The sequence below is a fragment of the Bison bison genome, unplaced genomic scaffold, assembly GCF_000754665.1.
Source record: "Bison bison bison isolate TAMUID 2011002044 unplaced genomic scaffold, Bison_UMD1.0 scf7180017864262, whole genome shotgun sequence".
NCBI classification, from domain to species: Eukaryota; Metazoa; Chordata; class Mammalia; order Artiodactyla; family Bovidae; genus Bison; species Bison bison.
The window spans coordinates 25,293-39,008 of NW_011494834.1; the positions used below are offsets into that span (position 1 = coordinate 25,293).

General features: G+C 34.7%; 1 protein-coding gene across 2 annotated transcripts in view; it reads left to right on the plus strand.

Moving 5' to 3' along the window:
• Positions 1–3,843: 3,843 nt before the first annotated feature.
• The window catches only part of ANGPTL5 (angiopoietin-like 5), a 17,209-nt gene continuing 7,336 nt past the window's right edge, over positions 3,844–13,716 (plus strand). For both annotated transcript variants that reach the window (XM_010848226.1, XM_010848227.1), the window contains exons 1-5: positions 3,844–4,186; positions 6,113–6,257; positions 7,908–8,011; positions 8,924–9,017; positions 12,525–12,625. In XM_010848226.1, coding sequence (XP_010846528.1) covers positions 4,091–4,186; positions 6,113–6,257; positions 7,908–8,011; positions 8,924–9,017; positions 12,525–12,625 — 540 coding nt within the window. In that variant the 5' untranslated portion in view covers positions 3,844–4,090. The remainder of the gene's footprint in view (positions 4,187–6,112; positions 6,258–7,907; positions 8,012–8,923; positions 9,018–12,524; positions 12,626–13,716) is intronic.

The following is a 13,716-nucleotide window of genomic DNA, read 5'->3' on the forward strand; positions in this document are numbered from 1 at the left end:
TCCAAATTTGCTGGCATATTGAATGCAGCACTTTCATAGCATCATCTTTCAGGATTTGAAATAGCTCAACTGGAATTCCATCACCTCCACTAGCTTTGTTTGTAGTGATGCTTTCTAAGGCCCACTTGACTTCACACTCCAGGATGTCTGGCTCTGGGTGATCAGACCATCCTGATTATTTGGGTCATGAAGCTCTTTTTTGTACAGTTCTTCTCTGTAGTCTTGCCACCTCTTCTTAATATCTTCTGCTTCTGTTAGGTTCCTACCATTTCTGTCCTTTACGGAGCCAGTCTTTGCATGAAATGTTCCCTTGGTATCTCTAATTTTCTTGAAGAGATCTCTAGTCTTTCCCATTCTGTGTTTTCCTCTATTTCTTTGCATTGATCACTGAGGAAGGCTTTCTTATCTCTCCTTGCTATTCTTTGGAACTCTGCATTCAGATGCTTATATCTTTCCTCTTCTCCTTTGCTTTTCGCTTCTCTTCTTTTCACAGCTATTTGTAAGGCCTCCCCAGACAGCCATTTTGCTTTTTTGCATTTCTTTTCCATGGGGATGGTCTTGATCCCTGTCTCCTGTACAATGTCACGAATCTCTGACCATAGTTCATCAGGCATTCTGTCTATTAGATCTAGTCCCTTAAATCTATTTCTTACTTCCACTGTATAATCATAAGGGATTTGATTTAGGTCATACCTGAATGGCCTAGTGGTTTTCCCCACTTTCTACAATTTAAGTCTGAATTTGGCCATAAGGAGTTCATGATGAGCCACAGTCGGCTCCCGGTCTTGTTTTTGCTGATTTTATAGAGCCTCTCCATCTTTGGCTGTAAAGAATATAATCAGTCTGATTTCGGTGTTGACCATCTGGTGATGTCCATGTGTATGTTGGACCTTTATAGATATGAAGCTGAGCACGGAAGAATTGATGGCTTTGAACGGTGGTGTTGGAGAAGACTCTTGAGAGTCCCTTGGACTGCAAGGAGATCCAACTAGTCCATCCTAAGGGAAATCGATCATGAATGTTCATTGGAAGGAATGATGTTGAAGCTGAAACTCCAATCCTTTGGCCACCTGATCCGAAGAACTGACTTACCAGAAACAACCCTGATGCTGGAAAGATTGAAGGCGGGAGGAGATGGGTATGACAGAGAACGAAATGGTTGAACGGCAAAACTGACTCGATGGACATGAGTTTGAGTAAACTCTGGGAGTTGGTGATGGACAGGGAGGCCTGGCGTGTTGCAGCCCATGGAGTTGCAAAGAGTCTGACACAACTGAGCTACTGAACTGAATGGAAAGGAAAAATCTCTATATTTTGTTAAAAGAGATAAATGAATTAAATATAATGATTAGTTTTTCACATTAAAAGCCATAAAGTAATCCATTCTTTTATTAAGAAAATAAATATTGACCAGTTACTATGTGCCAAGTACTCTCTAGTGGTGGGATACAGCAGTGAGCGAAACTTCAAAGTCCCTGTGCTCTTTAAGCTTGTATTTATTTTTCTTTCTTACTAGAATATGTTAGGTAATGAAAAGTACTATGAGGAAAAATGGAGTAGTGTAGAGGGATAGAGAACTGATGTCAGCTCTATTTTAGATAGTGTGCTCAGGAAAAGCCTCCCAAAATGGGAAATTTGGGAAGAGGTCTGAATGAAGAAAGAAGGTTGCCACTCAACTATATGGATGAAGGTTGTTATTCAGAAGCAGTGGGGGCTTTAAGTACAATAGGCTCTGAGGGCAGAATTTTAGTTGATATATTCAAGGAACAACAAGGAGACCACTGTATCCAGAACAGAGTGAGGTAGGGGAAGTGTCCTAGGGCATGAAATTAAAGCAGTGTATGGGGGATGTCCTTCCAATATGGTGGTGACTTACGTAATACATAAGGAATTAATATAAAATCAAACTTCCAATGGAGGGAAAGCCATTGGAAAATTTTGAGTAGGAGAGTAAGACCTAATTTAATCTTTCAAAAGGATCGCTCTAGTGGCTATGGGGAAACTAGTCTACAGTTGATAACACTAGAAACAATGAGACCAGATTGGATGTTATGGTAGGTTGGTTGAGAGATTATGGAGGCTTTTACTAGGTAGTCAAAGAGGTAGCGAGAAGTTTTCAAAATTTTAACCTGAGTCATTAAGATGTGTTGATGCATGGTTGTGGCAAGTGACTGGAGTTTTTTTTTTTAAAAGAAGAGTCAAATGTGACTCTCAGATATGGGACTGGAACCAACTACATAAGGAATATTGCCATTTACTAAAATAGGTTGAGTGTGGGAGAAGGAATAAGATTTAAGTTTCAAGTATGTTAAGTGTGAGGTGCCTATTAGACATCTGATTTCGTTAACATGGTTTCAGAAATTGTTAATGATGTTCTGTTTACAGAAGAAAATATAGTAACCACTTTATGGTTATAAAACATTTTCACATAGTAATCTAATTTGGATACTGTCATAACCTTGAGAATTATGTGAGGCAGTGTGTGATGGACAATTTCTTGAGCTTTCAGTTTCTTCTTGGCTGAGGCTATTTTTTCCTTCTACCAAAGTATTTTCTTGCTGAGGCTATTACTTTTTCTGCTGAAGTATTTTCTTGCTCAAGTAAGAATTTCCTGAATTTGTCTGTGGGCAAGCTGTGAAAGAACAAAGTATTTTAACGTCTGGCTGCTTTAAAATTACTAAAAATCTGCCATCTTCTTTTCAATTTTATAAGACTTCAACTAGAAATTTAAGATTAAAGATTAATACTCAAAAATAATGATGAGAATAAAAATAATAATGATACCACCTAACACTTGAATACTTGTCATTTCTCTTGCACTGTGCCCAGTGCTTACATACATCAAATAATTGAATCCACACGACAATCCCCATTCTACAGAGAAAGTAAGCTATCATGATATTAGGTAACTATGCCCAAGTTTCCAGAGCAATGGAGTGGTGAATCAAGATTCATCCAAGAATTCTGGTACGAGAGCCAGCACTCTCAACTACCACATATTGCCTCTTGGGAGAAACTGAGAAAATTTCAGCAGAATAAGAGATGACAGTGCTTGCATTTAAGCAGTGCGTAGTGAGGATGTAAAGTAAGAAAATAATCTAAGATATTACTTCCTTAATTACTATCTTAATACCTAGACCATACCACTCACTATGGGAGTGCCATCAAAACTGTCATCTCTACCCTGTGGTTCTTGGGCTAGGAATGGAAATGGAGACAATAATACCTTGAATTGGAAATAAAACTCAGGAAAGTCTTAATTTTAGGGTAATGAAGACTTAGGCATGTTTCTATAGGGAAAAGAAGGAGCCTCTATCATGGAGAATTTGAAAATTCATCAAAGACATTGATCTGTCAGAGAGATCAATCAGCTTTCAGAGAGTAGTGATTTTCATTAACAACAGTGCCCTTATATTCACAATTGTTGAAATTTTAACACTATTGATGTAAACATACAAATCAGTTACAGTCCTAGGAATTTGGTTTAGGTGGTGAATATGACCATCATCGATAGCTACATTCAGTTGTAAGAATGTTTTAAGTCTGAATTATCTGCTCTGGGTGTCCACACTGATTAAATTTCTATTTAGTATTTTGTAGAAATAGTTTTAATGTATTAGTCTTCCACTCCATCATTTAAGTAGAAACTTAATTTCTACTTTCGTACTATTTTTATGCAAACTGGTTCACAGTAAGAGAGTTACACATTATCAAAAGCATTTGTTTCTGAGGAAAAAAATTCCTGGCTCATAAAACTTGGATAACTATAAATTCTTGGTTGCTTTCTTGATTTAGTTAGCTAGCTGGCCAGCTATTGCTTATATTCCAAAAGCATGAATTTACAATGCAGACATGTAGTGATAAAAAGGGTTTGTATAACATAGAATGATGGGATCTCTGGAGGCTACCTTATTCCTTATATGAAGGGTGTTGTTTCAAACGAGGGCATGGAAACCAGTAAGTACTGGCTTCTGTTTTTGTTGTACACCTTCCAGAAATTTTCGACTGAAGACTCAATGTACTGGAGCTCTTTCCACAGAGAGCTAACTGATATTTGAAGAAAATTTTCATTTCTCCAACCAAGAAAAATATGATTTATCTTTTCCAAGCCTCACTCTTGTTCTTAAATCTATGTATTTTTACTTGTGGAGAAGCTATACAAGATAACTGTGAGCATCATTCTACGGTAAGAATTTCAGCAATGTTATTTTAGCTAAGAAAGCATGATTATATAGTTTTTAAGATATATACTAGGTGTTTGACAAGATTAATTACAGCACTCAATATAATTTATGGAAAAATTAAAGTGTTTATTTAGAAATGCTGAGACATGCTTAAATAATATTCTTTTTAAACGTAGGAAACTATAAACTGAAGATTGACTCTTAACACATTTCTTGTAAAAAATTAAAGAAATTGCAGACCTAGGTTAAAAGCTAGCCAACAACTTTCCACTTAACTTTAAAAATGAAATATCTGATAGGCAAATAAAAAGTTAATTTTACTAAAAAAAAAAAACTGTTCTATAAACTTTCGTACTTCAAATATGATCTTGTACCTGGTCACTCAGGAAATTTTAAAATTTAATATTAAAAAATTGTATTCCGAGCAATGTCAGAGTGATAGCTAAGACTGTATGCAATACTATGAGTAGATGGTAATTTGAATCTCTATAATTTAAATATTGGTTTATAATATTTAAATGTTATAAAATGTATTTACCACTGTATCAATACCAAATTCCAAAGTTGAAGCAAGAAGAAATTCTAAGAAAGCTACAGAAGTATTAGTAAGAATTCTCTGTGCTAAAAATTTTAGAATCTTATTTACATCTAAAAAACTATAGTTGTAAACTATAGCTGTTTTTGAAAACAGCTAATATGTCAATTGTTATAGGAGTATAGGGGAAAGAGCAAAAGTTAAAAGTAGATCTTTGTAGCAAAATGTATTTTGGGCAAATATCTTTTAAATTATGTGATTAGCTCTTCACTTTTCTCTCAATATCCATGTCAAAGATGACAGATCTTGTTATTATTTTCTTTTAATTACAGTTTATTTAAATCTTATAACTTCTACCAAAGAATGTTTTAATAACAAAAAACTGGTAATGTATGCTTTAACATTAAAAAACCCAACAATGTACCAATAAGAACTGATACATTTGGAATGACAGCTGTAATTGGCATTTTTTTTTTTTGAACATAGTAGTCTGTACTTTATACTCTCCTACCCCCTACCTTGTCCCTCTCTCCTTCCTTCTCCCCACTGGTATTCAAAAGTTTATAGTTGGTTGTTAGCTTTTGATTTTAATTTAATTTTTTAAAATGTATTTTATTGAAGTGTAGTTGATTTATAATGTTGTGTTAATTTCTGCTATACAGCAAAGTGATTCAGTTATATATATTTATATCATACATATATAAAATATGTATCCTTTTTAATATTCCTTTCCATTGTGGTTTATCCTAGGATATTGAATATAGTTCCCTGTGCTACAGAGTAAGATCTCATTGTTTATCCATTCTAGATACAACGTTGCTGGCTTTTTAAAATGACATCTGTTGTTGATTTTGCAAAGAAAAATTCCATTCTTTGTTTCTGTTATTATTATTGTTGCCTTTTAAGTCTATGAATACTTTACCTTTCAAATCTGTAAATACTTTAGCTTATACAAAAGCGACAAATCTCCTACACATTTTCCCCTCAGCCCCACATCACAATTCCTACAAATTGGTGGCAGAATGTCCTGCTGGCATAGAAATGTAGGCCTCTCAGGGAACCTTCTTAGTATCCATAGAAGGAATTTCAAATGGCATGATTCCTGAAAGAGGAATGGCTCAGCACTGTATCACACAGGGAAATGTGTAACAGTCAAGGCCATAAAACCACTGTAATGGAAAGTAGGCCCTAAATGAATCCTCTTGGAATTGGAGAGGAAAAAAGAGAGCAAAAGATTTGTTTGTGGAAGTTTGAATTAACCAATTAACTATATAGTCTTTCTTTGTGTATGTCCTAAAATCTCATTTTTTTCTAGAGTCTTATTTATGATATATTAGGTAATATAACATACTTCATATATTTTTTCTTCTTCTTATTTTTTTTTAATATAAAGGATTCTCCAGGAGTTAACATTGTAGAAGATGAATCTAATACAAAAGGTGAAAGTAAAACTAATGCTACTGTTTACAAAGAAGATTGTGAGGAGTCATGTGATATTAAAACTAAAATTACACGAGAAGAAAAATATTTCATGTGTAGTAAGTATTAAAAATAACCAGAATTATAAAAGTATATGATTTATTATTTCTATGGTCGAGATGGAAAAATATACTTTAACATTTGTTGAGTCATTTACCATATATCCCGATCATCCTAGGTTAGAGGTATATGTCTTGGGCACATAGTAGGTGCTTCACACCTAATTTACCTAATTTGTAAATGAACAATTCCTTCTTCTATATTATATAGCCCAGTAACATCAAGTGACCACAGAAGGCCCTGATACTATCAATTTGCCTAGGACTATTTTCTTACTTTCGTCTGAATCAATAGAAAATTTCACCTAAATTTTGAGAGGGGAATTAATTAATATTGAATAACTGCTACAATAGATATAATGCAAATTCATAGCCAATTTATGTAGCAAAGCATGAAAAATAAAGAATTTAAAAATTTTCGCTTTTGTTTAAAACTATTTAGTAGCAGCACAGTAATCCTCATGAGTAATTCTCTCATATGAGTAATTCTCATATGTACCTAGGGGGTGGGTTGAGAAGGGGGATCAGAAGGAGAGGGAGTTCTGAGCCAGTTCTTATAGGACTTTAACTCCTAGGTCAGAAATATAAAAAGCTCACTTTATTGTGTTTAATTCTGCGTGTAACACAAATATCTCAGGCTTCTCAAACCAATGAGTGTAGGTTTAGATCCATTAAGATAAATGTCTAAATCCAGCAAATATCTAATAGAAAGTGAGAGACCGAAAGTAAAAATGACAGGTGAAACTGAATGAGGCAGATTTTAAACTATCAAGAGTTATTAATGGGATTCTACTGCTAGAGTGAAATTTAGGAAAATAGAAATGACGAATTTTTAAAAGAATAATTATGCAACAATAGGGGACTTCTTTTGTTATAAAGGATATCATCAGTATAATTGAATAAACTTGGATTAAGTCTGAGAATCACTGCATAATTCTTGATTTTGATGGTTGTGTTGGAGAGAATGTCTTTGGTGTAAAATACCCTGAAATATCCAGAGGCATCATGGTGGCATGCTCTCAAAAGAAGAAAAAATTCTTCACACTGTTCTTACAACTATTCTATGAGTAAGATTGTTTTAAAATAAAAACATTTTTAAAAAGAAAAAATACATGGTAAAAAAGTTTAACCAGAAATCAACCAGTCAAAACTTTTGACTGAGGTTTATTATGGGTGTATATGCTTGTGTGTTTGCATTTTCTTTATACAAAAATATAGCATTAATAGAAAAAAATTAAAAGAAAGATTTAACTTAGAAATTAACTTTCATGATACGGAATTATTGCCTTTTACTTTCTTATTAATAAGAATTGATGAATTTTTGACCTCCTGCTTCTTTCTCTCTCATAAAGTGAGAATTGATATTCAGAATGTTGTCTCTCATTTATATCAGATTAAATTAGGGGGTTAAAATAGATTATTAGGAAGCATATTTTCATTGGGACGTACTGAAACAATTGTTTTCTTCGTTAATCTTCAGTTAAACAAAAAAGTCCTAAGCAGAATATGCAACTCTATGTATTTAGTTAGATTGAGATGTTATTGCATTTACATATTTATCCAAAATCATTTAAAAATTCTTTATGTTTTACTGTAGTTATTTTCTATAACAATATAATGTTTAGCAAGCCCGTTTTATTATGATTTAAGGGAATTTGCAAAATTCTATTGTTTCTTATACACGAAGTACCAAAAAACTACTAAGAAACATGATGGATGAGCAGCAAGCTTCCTTGGATTATTTAATTAATCAGGTATGGCTTTTTTTTTTTTTAGAACTGTGCTCTTATTGTATATATACATTGATATAGTTAGCTAGAAGTATAATTGTTTGATTTTTTTAATATCCAGAAATCTATTTAGTGCCTACTATGGCAGAGACACCATAGTAAAGTACAGGCAAACAGAAAGCAATAACCAAAAAAAGGATCTTCACTTAAAGCTTATTCAGTCTGAGCACGGGGGGTTGGGGGGTGGGGCAGAAAAATGTATTGAAAATGTTGTGAATGCTGTTAGAAAGTTGCACAAAAGCAACTTGAAGAAAGTTGCACAAAAGCAATTCAAAATCTGAGCTGTGGAAAAATTTCCCAGATTATAGAAATTATGAAATGAGTCATGAAAGATGGATAAATACTTCAGAGGTCACAAAGTTTGGGTAAGAAGACTAAGAGCAGGACGTTCCATCCTTGGGGAACTGCTTGAAGTGGTGCAGGGGTGGAGTGACCGGTGAGGTAGAGGGTGTATAAGGAAAACTGACTCAAAGAAATAGGAACTAAATCATGCCACACCAAGAAGTCATCCAAGTGTCTGAGCAGGGAAATGCAATGACTAGATTGGCAGCTGGTGTGGAGGATGGCAAGAGGAAGAGCAGATAACAAACTACAGCAAAGGAGCAGACAAGATACAAAGAACAGATCTGCAAGAGTAGTCAAATATAGAAATGGGCAGATGAAGGCAGTGTTCAGGGGAAAATGGTACTGAATTTAATGAATGCTATTTAGCAATCTACTGCTTTATTATAGCAGTGAGAAATTCAAAAGAAAGATGAGCATTATATATGTTTCAAAGCTGGATTTACAAGAGGCTTAGGGATATCAGTTACAGAATTCAGCTAAAAAAGTTTTGTTCCAATACATATTTGCTTAAATGCATGCCTGTGTGTTTAGGTTAATGAGCTCATGAATCGAGTTCTCCTTTTGACAACAGAAGTTTTTAGAAAACAGCTGGATACTTTTCCTCACAGACCAGTTCAGTCACATGGTGAGAACTTTTTGTATTTCAGCCTTTTCATATTTGTCTTTTGTTACTTAAACATTTCATGGACAGGTTGGTACATCTAGAACTTTTGTTTAAAAATTATAGCTTGTTATCATCTAACAGGCTGGAGGAGTAACACCTGCCATTAAGCAAATTTCGGCATAGACAATGCATACTTTTCTGAATTGGCAAACTTTTCTGACCATTTGAAAGCCATGGCTATAGACAGATACTCAGAATTTGTTGAAAATAGCATAGTTTTATTAATATGTAACCGAATGTAGGCTCTCCTTTTACATTTTAGTAATACTCAGTCTTTGCTTAGAAGAAAAAGTCTCAGAATTCCTCCCACCTGTAAGAAGTACTTTTGACATGCTTGAGATGTTTCAAATTAGAATATAAAATTTGAAGAAGAAGCTTGATTCAGAAAGAAACTAGAATTTAGCTCTTTTGATGCTAAAATACAGTATAACAGTACAGTAATTCCTAAAGGAATAGGTTTCTAATAAAAATGCCCTATATATCTTACAGTTGTGAATTAATACCAAAGTTTCAAAGCAAATAAATGTTTATTGACGGCCTAGTAAGCGATCTTTCTTTTTTTCCTTGCAAAGAGAAGGAAATAAACTGTTACTGAGAGCACTTATGTGTCAGGGACTATGACAGGCACTTTCACATGTTATTGTGTTATTTTTTATTATATTATTTTACCTCATTTGTGAGTAGTGAAAATAGTGTAACAAGGTGGTCATGAGCATGGACTTTGGTGTCAGATCATTTGTCTTCAAATCCCTGATCCACTGTTTCCTGATATCAGTTTCCTCATCAGGAAAATAATAGTCTCCTCTGTCCATGGAATTCACCAGTCAAGAATACTGGACTGGGTTGTCATTTCCTCCTAAGGGGAATCTTCCCAACCCAGCGATTAAACCCAGGTCTCCTGCATTGCAGGCAGATTCTTTATCATCTGAGCCACCAGGGAAGCCCAAACTTATAGTACCTACCTTGTATGTTTCTTGTGAGACTTATATGAGTAAATACATCAAAATCTCCTAAAGTATTGCCTGAGCATAATAAGACAGTATAAGAGTTTGCTATGATGATGATTATCATCAGCTAAGGAATATGGAGTCCAGAAAAATCTAAACAATCTGTTCACATTTATTTGTATGGTGATGGCAAAGCAGATACTCTATCACAGATTAGTCCTTTGCAGTAAGCTTCTATCATATCTCTAAGCATAAGCTTATCATAAAAATATCTCTTAGCAACTCAGAAGAAAGGCAACAAATCTATATCTTCTGGAAGTAAAGGGGAAAGCAAACAATTTTTTACAGCTAACTTTTTGTAGATGATATTTTCTGTATATTTACTGTGTACTAGGCACTATGCTCGGAGAAGGCAATGGCGCGCCACTCCAGTACTCTTGCCTGGAAAATCCTATGGACAGAGGAGCCTGGTAGGCTGCAGTCCATGGGGTCTCTGAGGGTCGGACACGACTGAGCGACTTCACTTTCACTTTTCACTTTCATGCATTGGAGAAGGAGATAGCAACCCACTCCAGTGTTCTTGCCTGGAGAATCCCAGGGACGATGGAGTCTGGTGGGCTGCTGTCTATGGGGTCGCACAGAGTCGGACACGACTGAAGTGACTTAGCAGCAGCAGGCACTATGCTAAGTGCTTTACATAATGTCTTATATGTATATTGTCAGAATAACACTATGAAGTAGATAGTATTGTTATTATAACAATATTGCACATGAAGAAAAGTAGTTAAGAAACTTAGCTAATAGTTCTGACTAGTAAAGAGTAGAACTAGACTCTAACCCAAGCTTCTGGCTCTGAAGTCTCAGGCTTTGATGTGTTTGTTCTCTGGGTAATTGATATTGTAAGATTAAATTTATTTTATTGTATTTATAGGAGATAACGCAAAATAAAGCATCTAGAGTAAAATGTAGCATCATATCTGCATAATAGTTATGTTTACAACCTGAAAAGTGGAATGCTTTAGAGGGGGTGATTATAGACTGCTACAGTTCTAGCTATTGTCAACAGAGCAGGCTTTAGCCTCAGCATCAATTCCTCTGGTGAAGAACATGATTCCTTCTTCCTCTCCCTTTGCTTGTTTTTAATGGGGGCCCCAATACACCAGAATATCTGAAGTTTCAAATAGTGGAGAAAGGATGTGTCAATAGTAGCTAGCCTACTTATTCTTCTGGATTTTCTCTGTGTCATCATTACAGATTTCTGTCACATATTATGTTTCCAAGATAAGTCTAGATTTCTGAAAATACATTATTTATTGGACAAGAGAGTGCATAATTGTAAAACATGTTAAATAAATGTTGATACCAACTGGGCAAATAATCAATAACAGTGAGCTATCAGTGAAGGTTTATTGCAGTGTAAATTATTTAGTCCCAGTTCCTCTGTTCATCTAGATTCTTATGTTTAATGATGAGATGATTTTTCTTTTTAAGAAGTTAAAATCATCATATCATTGTTGCTGTTGTTTAGTTGCTCAGTCATGGACTGCATGATTCAAGAACCTCATGGACTGCAGCACGCCAGGCTTCCCTGTCCATTGCCATCTCCCAGAGCTTGCTCAAACTCATCTCCATTGAGTTGGTGATGCCATCCAACCATTTCATCCTCTGTCGTCCCCTTCTCCTCCTGCCTTCTATCTTTCCCAGCATCAGGGTCTATTCCAATGAGTCAGCTCTTCACATCAGGCGGACAAAGTATTGGTGCTTCAGCTTCAGTGTCAGTCCTTCCAATGAATATTCAGGGCTGATTTCCTTTAGGATTGACTGGTTTGATCTCCTTGGAGTCCAAGGGACTCTCAAGAGTCTTTTCCAACACCACAGTTCAAAAGCATCAATTCTTCAACACTCAGCTTTCTTTATAGTCCAACTCTCACATCCCTACATGACTACTGGAAAAACCATAGCCTTGACTGTTACAGATCTTTGTTGGCAAAGTAATGTCTCTGCTTTTTAATATGCTGTATAGGTTTGTCATAGCTTTTCTTCCAAGGAGCAAGTGTCTTTTAGTTTCATGGCTTCAGTCACCATCTGCAGTGATTTTGGAGCCCAAGAAAATAAAGCCTGTCACTATTTCCATTGGTTCCCCATCTATATTACATTAAGCGATGAGACTGGATGCCATGATCTTAGTTTTCTGAATGTTGAGTTTTAAGCCAACTTTTTCACTCTCCTCTTTCACTTTCATTAAGAGGCTCTTTAGTTCCTCTTCGCTTTCTGCCATAAGGATGGTGTCACCTGCATATTTGAGGTTATTGATATTTCCCTCAGCAATCTTGCTTCCAGCTTGTGCTTTATCCAGCCCAGTGTTTCTCATGATGTACTCTGCATACAAGTTAAATGAGCATATCATTAATGTACATTTTAATAATAATTTCACATAACACTGTCAATTCTTTATAATAAAATGATGAAGTCTTAAATGTATATGTGGAAATATCCTAAATAACTAATTTTACTTTTATAGGTCTAGATTGTACAGATATTAAAGATACCATTGGTTCTGTCACCAAAACACCAAGTGGTTTGTATATAATCCATCCAGAAGGCGCAAGTCATCCGTTTGAGGTAAAGTTTTCCTTATTATATATGGAATAGGATAGGCATCTAATCTATTTAAATAACATTAGTTTTAATTGTTTTACTATTTTATTTCTTCTTAAAAATTTTCAGATAAATTAGTATAGGTTCCAGTTTCAAAAGTTTTATTTTCTGGGATTCTTTGCCCAAACCACAAACCAGTAAAAGAATTAGAGAGTCTTTCACTTTTCTATTTGAGTGTTTCTGGTTACATTCTTTAAAGTGAGTCCCTTTGGTGCTAGATCTTATCCTTACAGTAGATGGAATTATGTAAAATAAATACTTATTTGCTTTAATTAGCTTATGGATATTAAAAAATAATGGTGTACTTTGTCTTGGAGCTTGATAAAAATACTTTAGTTTCTCTTCCTACACATGGATATACTTTGGATGGTAAATGGCTTTTTGTGATTGTATAAAAAATTAATAATTTAAAAAAATCTTTCACTAAATTGTGAGAAAGATTGAGAAGCTGATCCATTTCTTAAACTGCATAAAATAAATTACTCATATCTATCCTTTCTACCTCTACCATTTCAACTCTATGTATTATTAAAACTATATGTTATTGTATATTGCATATTAATATTATATATATAATTTTCTGGTTACGTTTTTGTGCATTAGAAAGGTTGTAATATGAATATCATACCTTATTAATGGTCTTTATTACACAATAAAATAATTTTTCTAAGTAGATACTATCAGTTTCTCATCTCAGTTGCTAACATTTTCTGACATCTATTAACAGGATGTCAAAAATTGGGAATTAAGTGGGAAATAATTTTAAATTACCTAAATTATCTCACCTACAGATTCAGAAATGGGCCTGAACAGATGTGGAAAGGGAAGGTTTCTAATTTTGTGAAGAGTGGGACTCATAATTACCTCTTTTGTGGGAAAGTGTTGGTTCCCTACCTTCCTCCACACTGCCTTTTTCTGTCTGTGTGTGGGAAGTTTCTGATGGGGAGGATTGCTCTGATTTTCTTGCTTTGTCACTTCAGTGAGTCCTCCATGGTGATCCTCTTAAGGGCATTTAGCAGAGCACCACAGATGCATCTGTGAGTCCTGTTGAGATG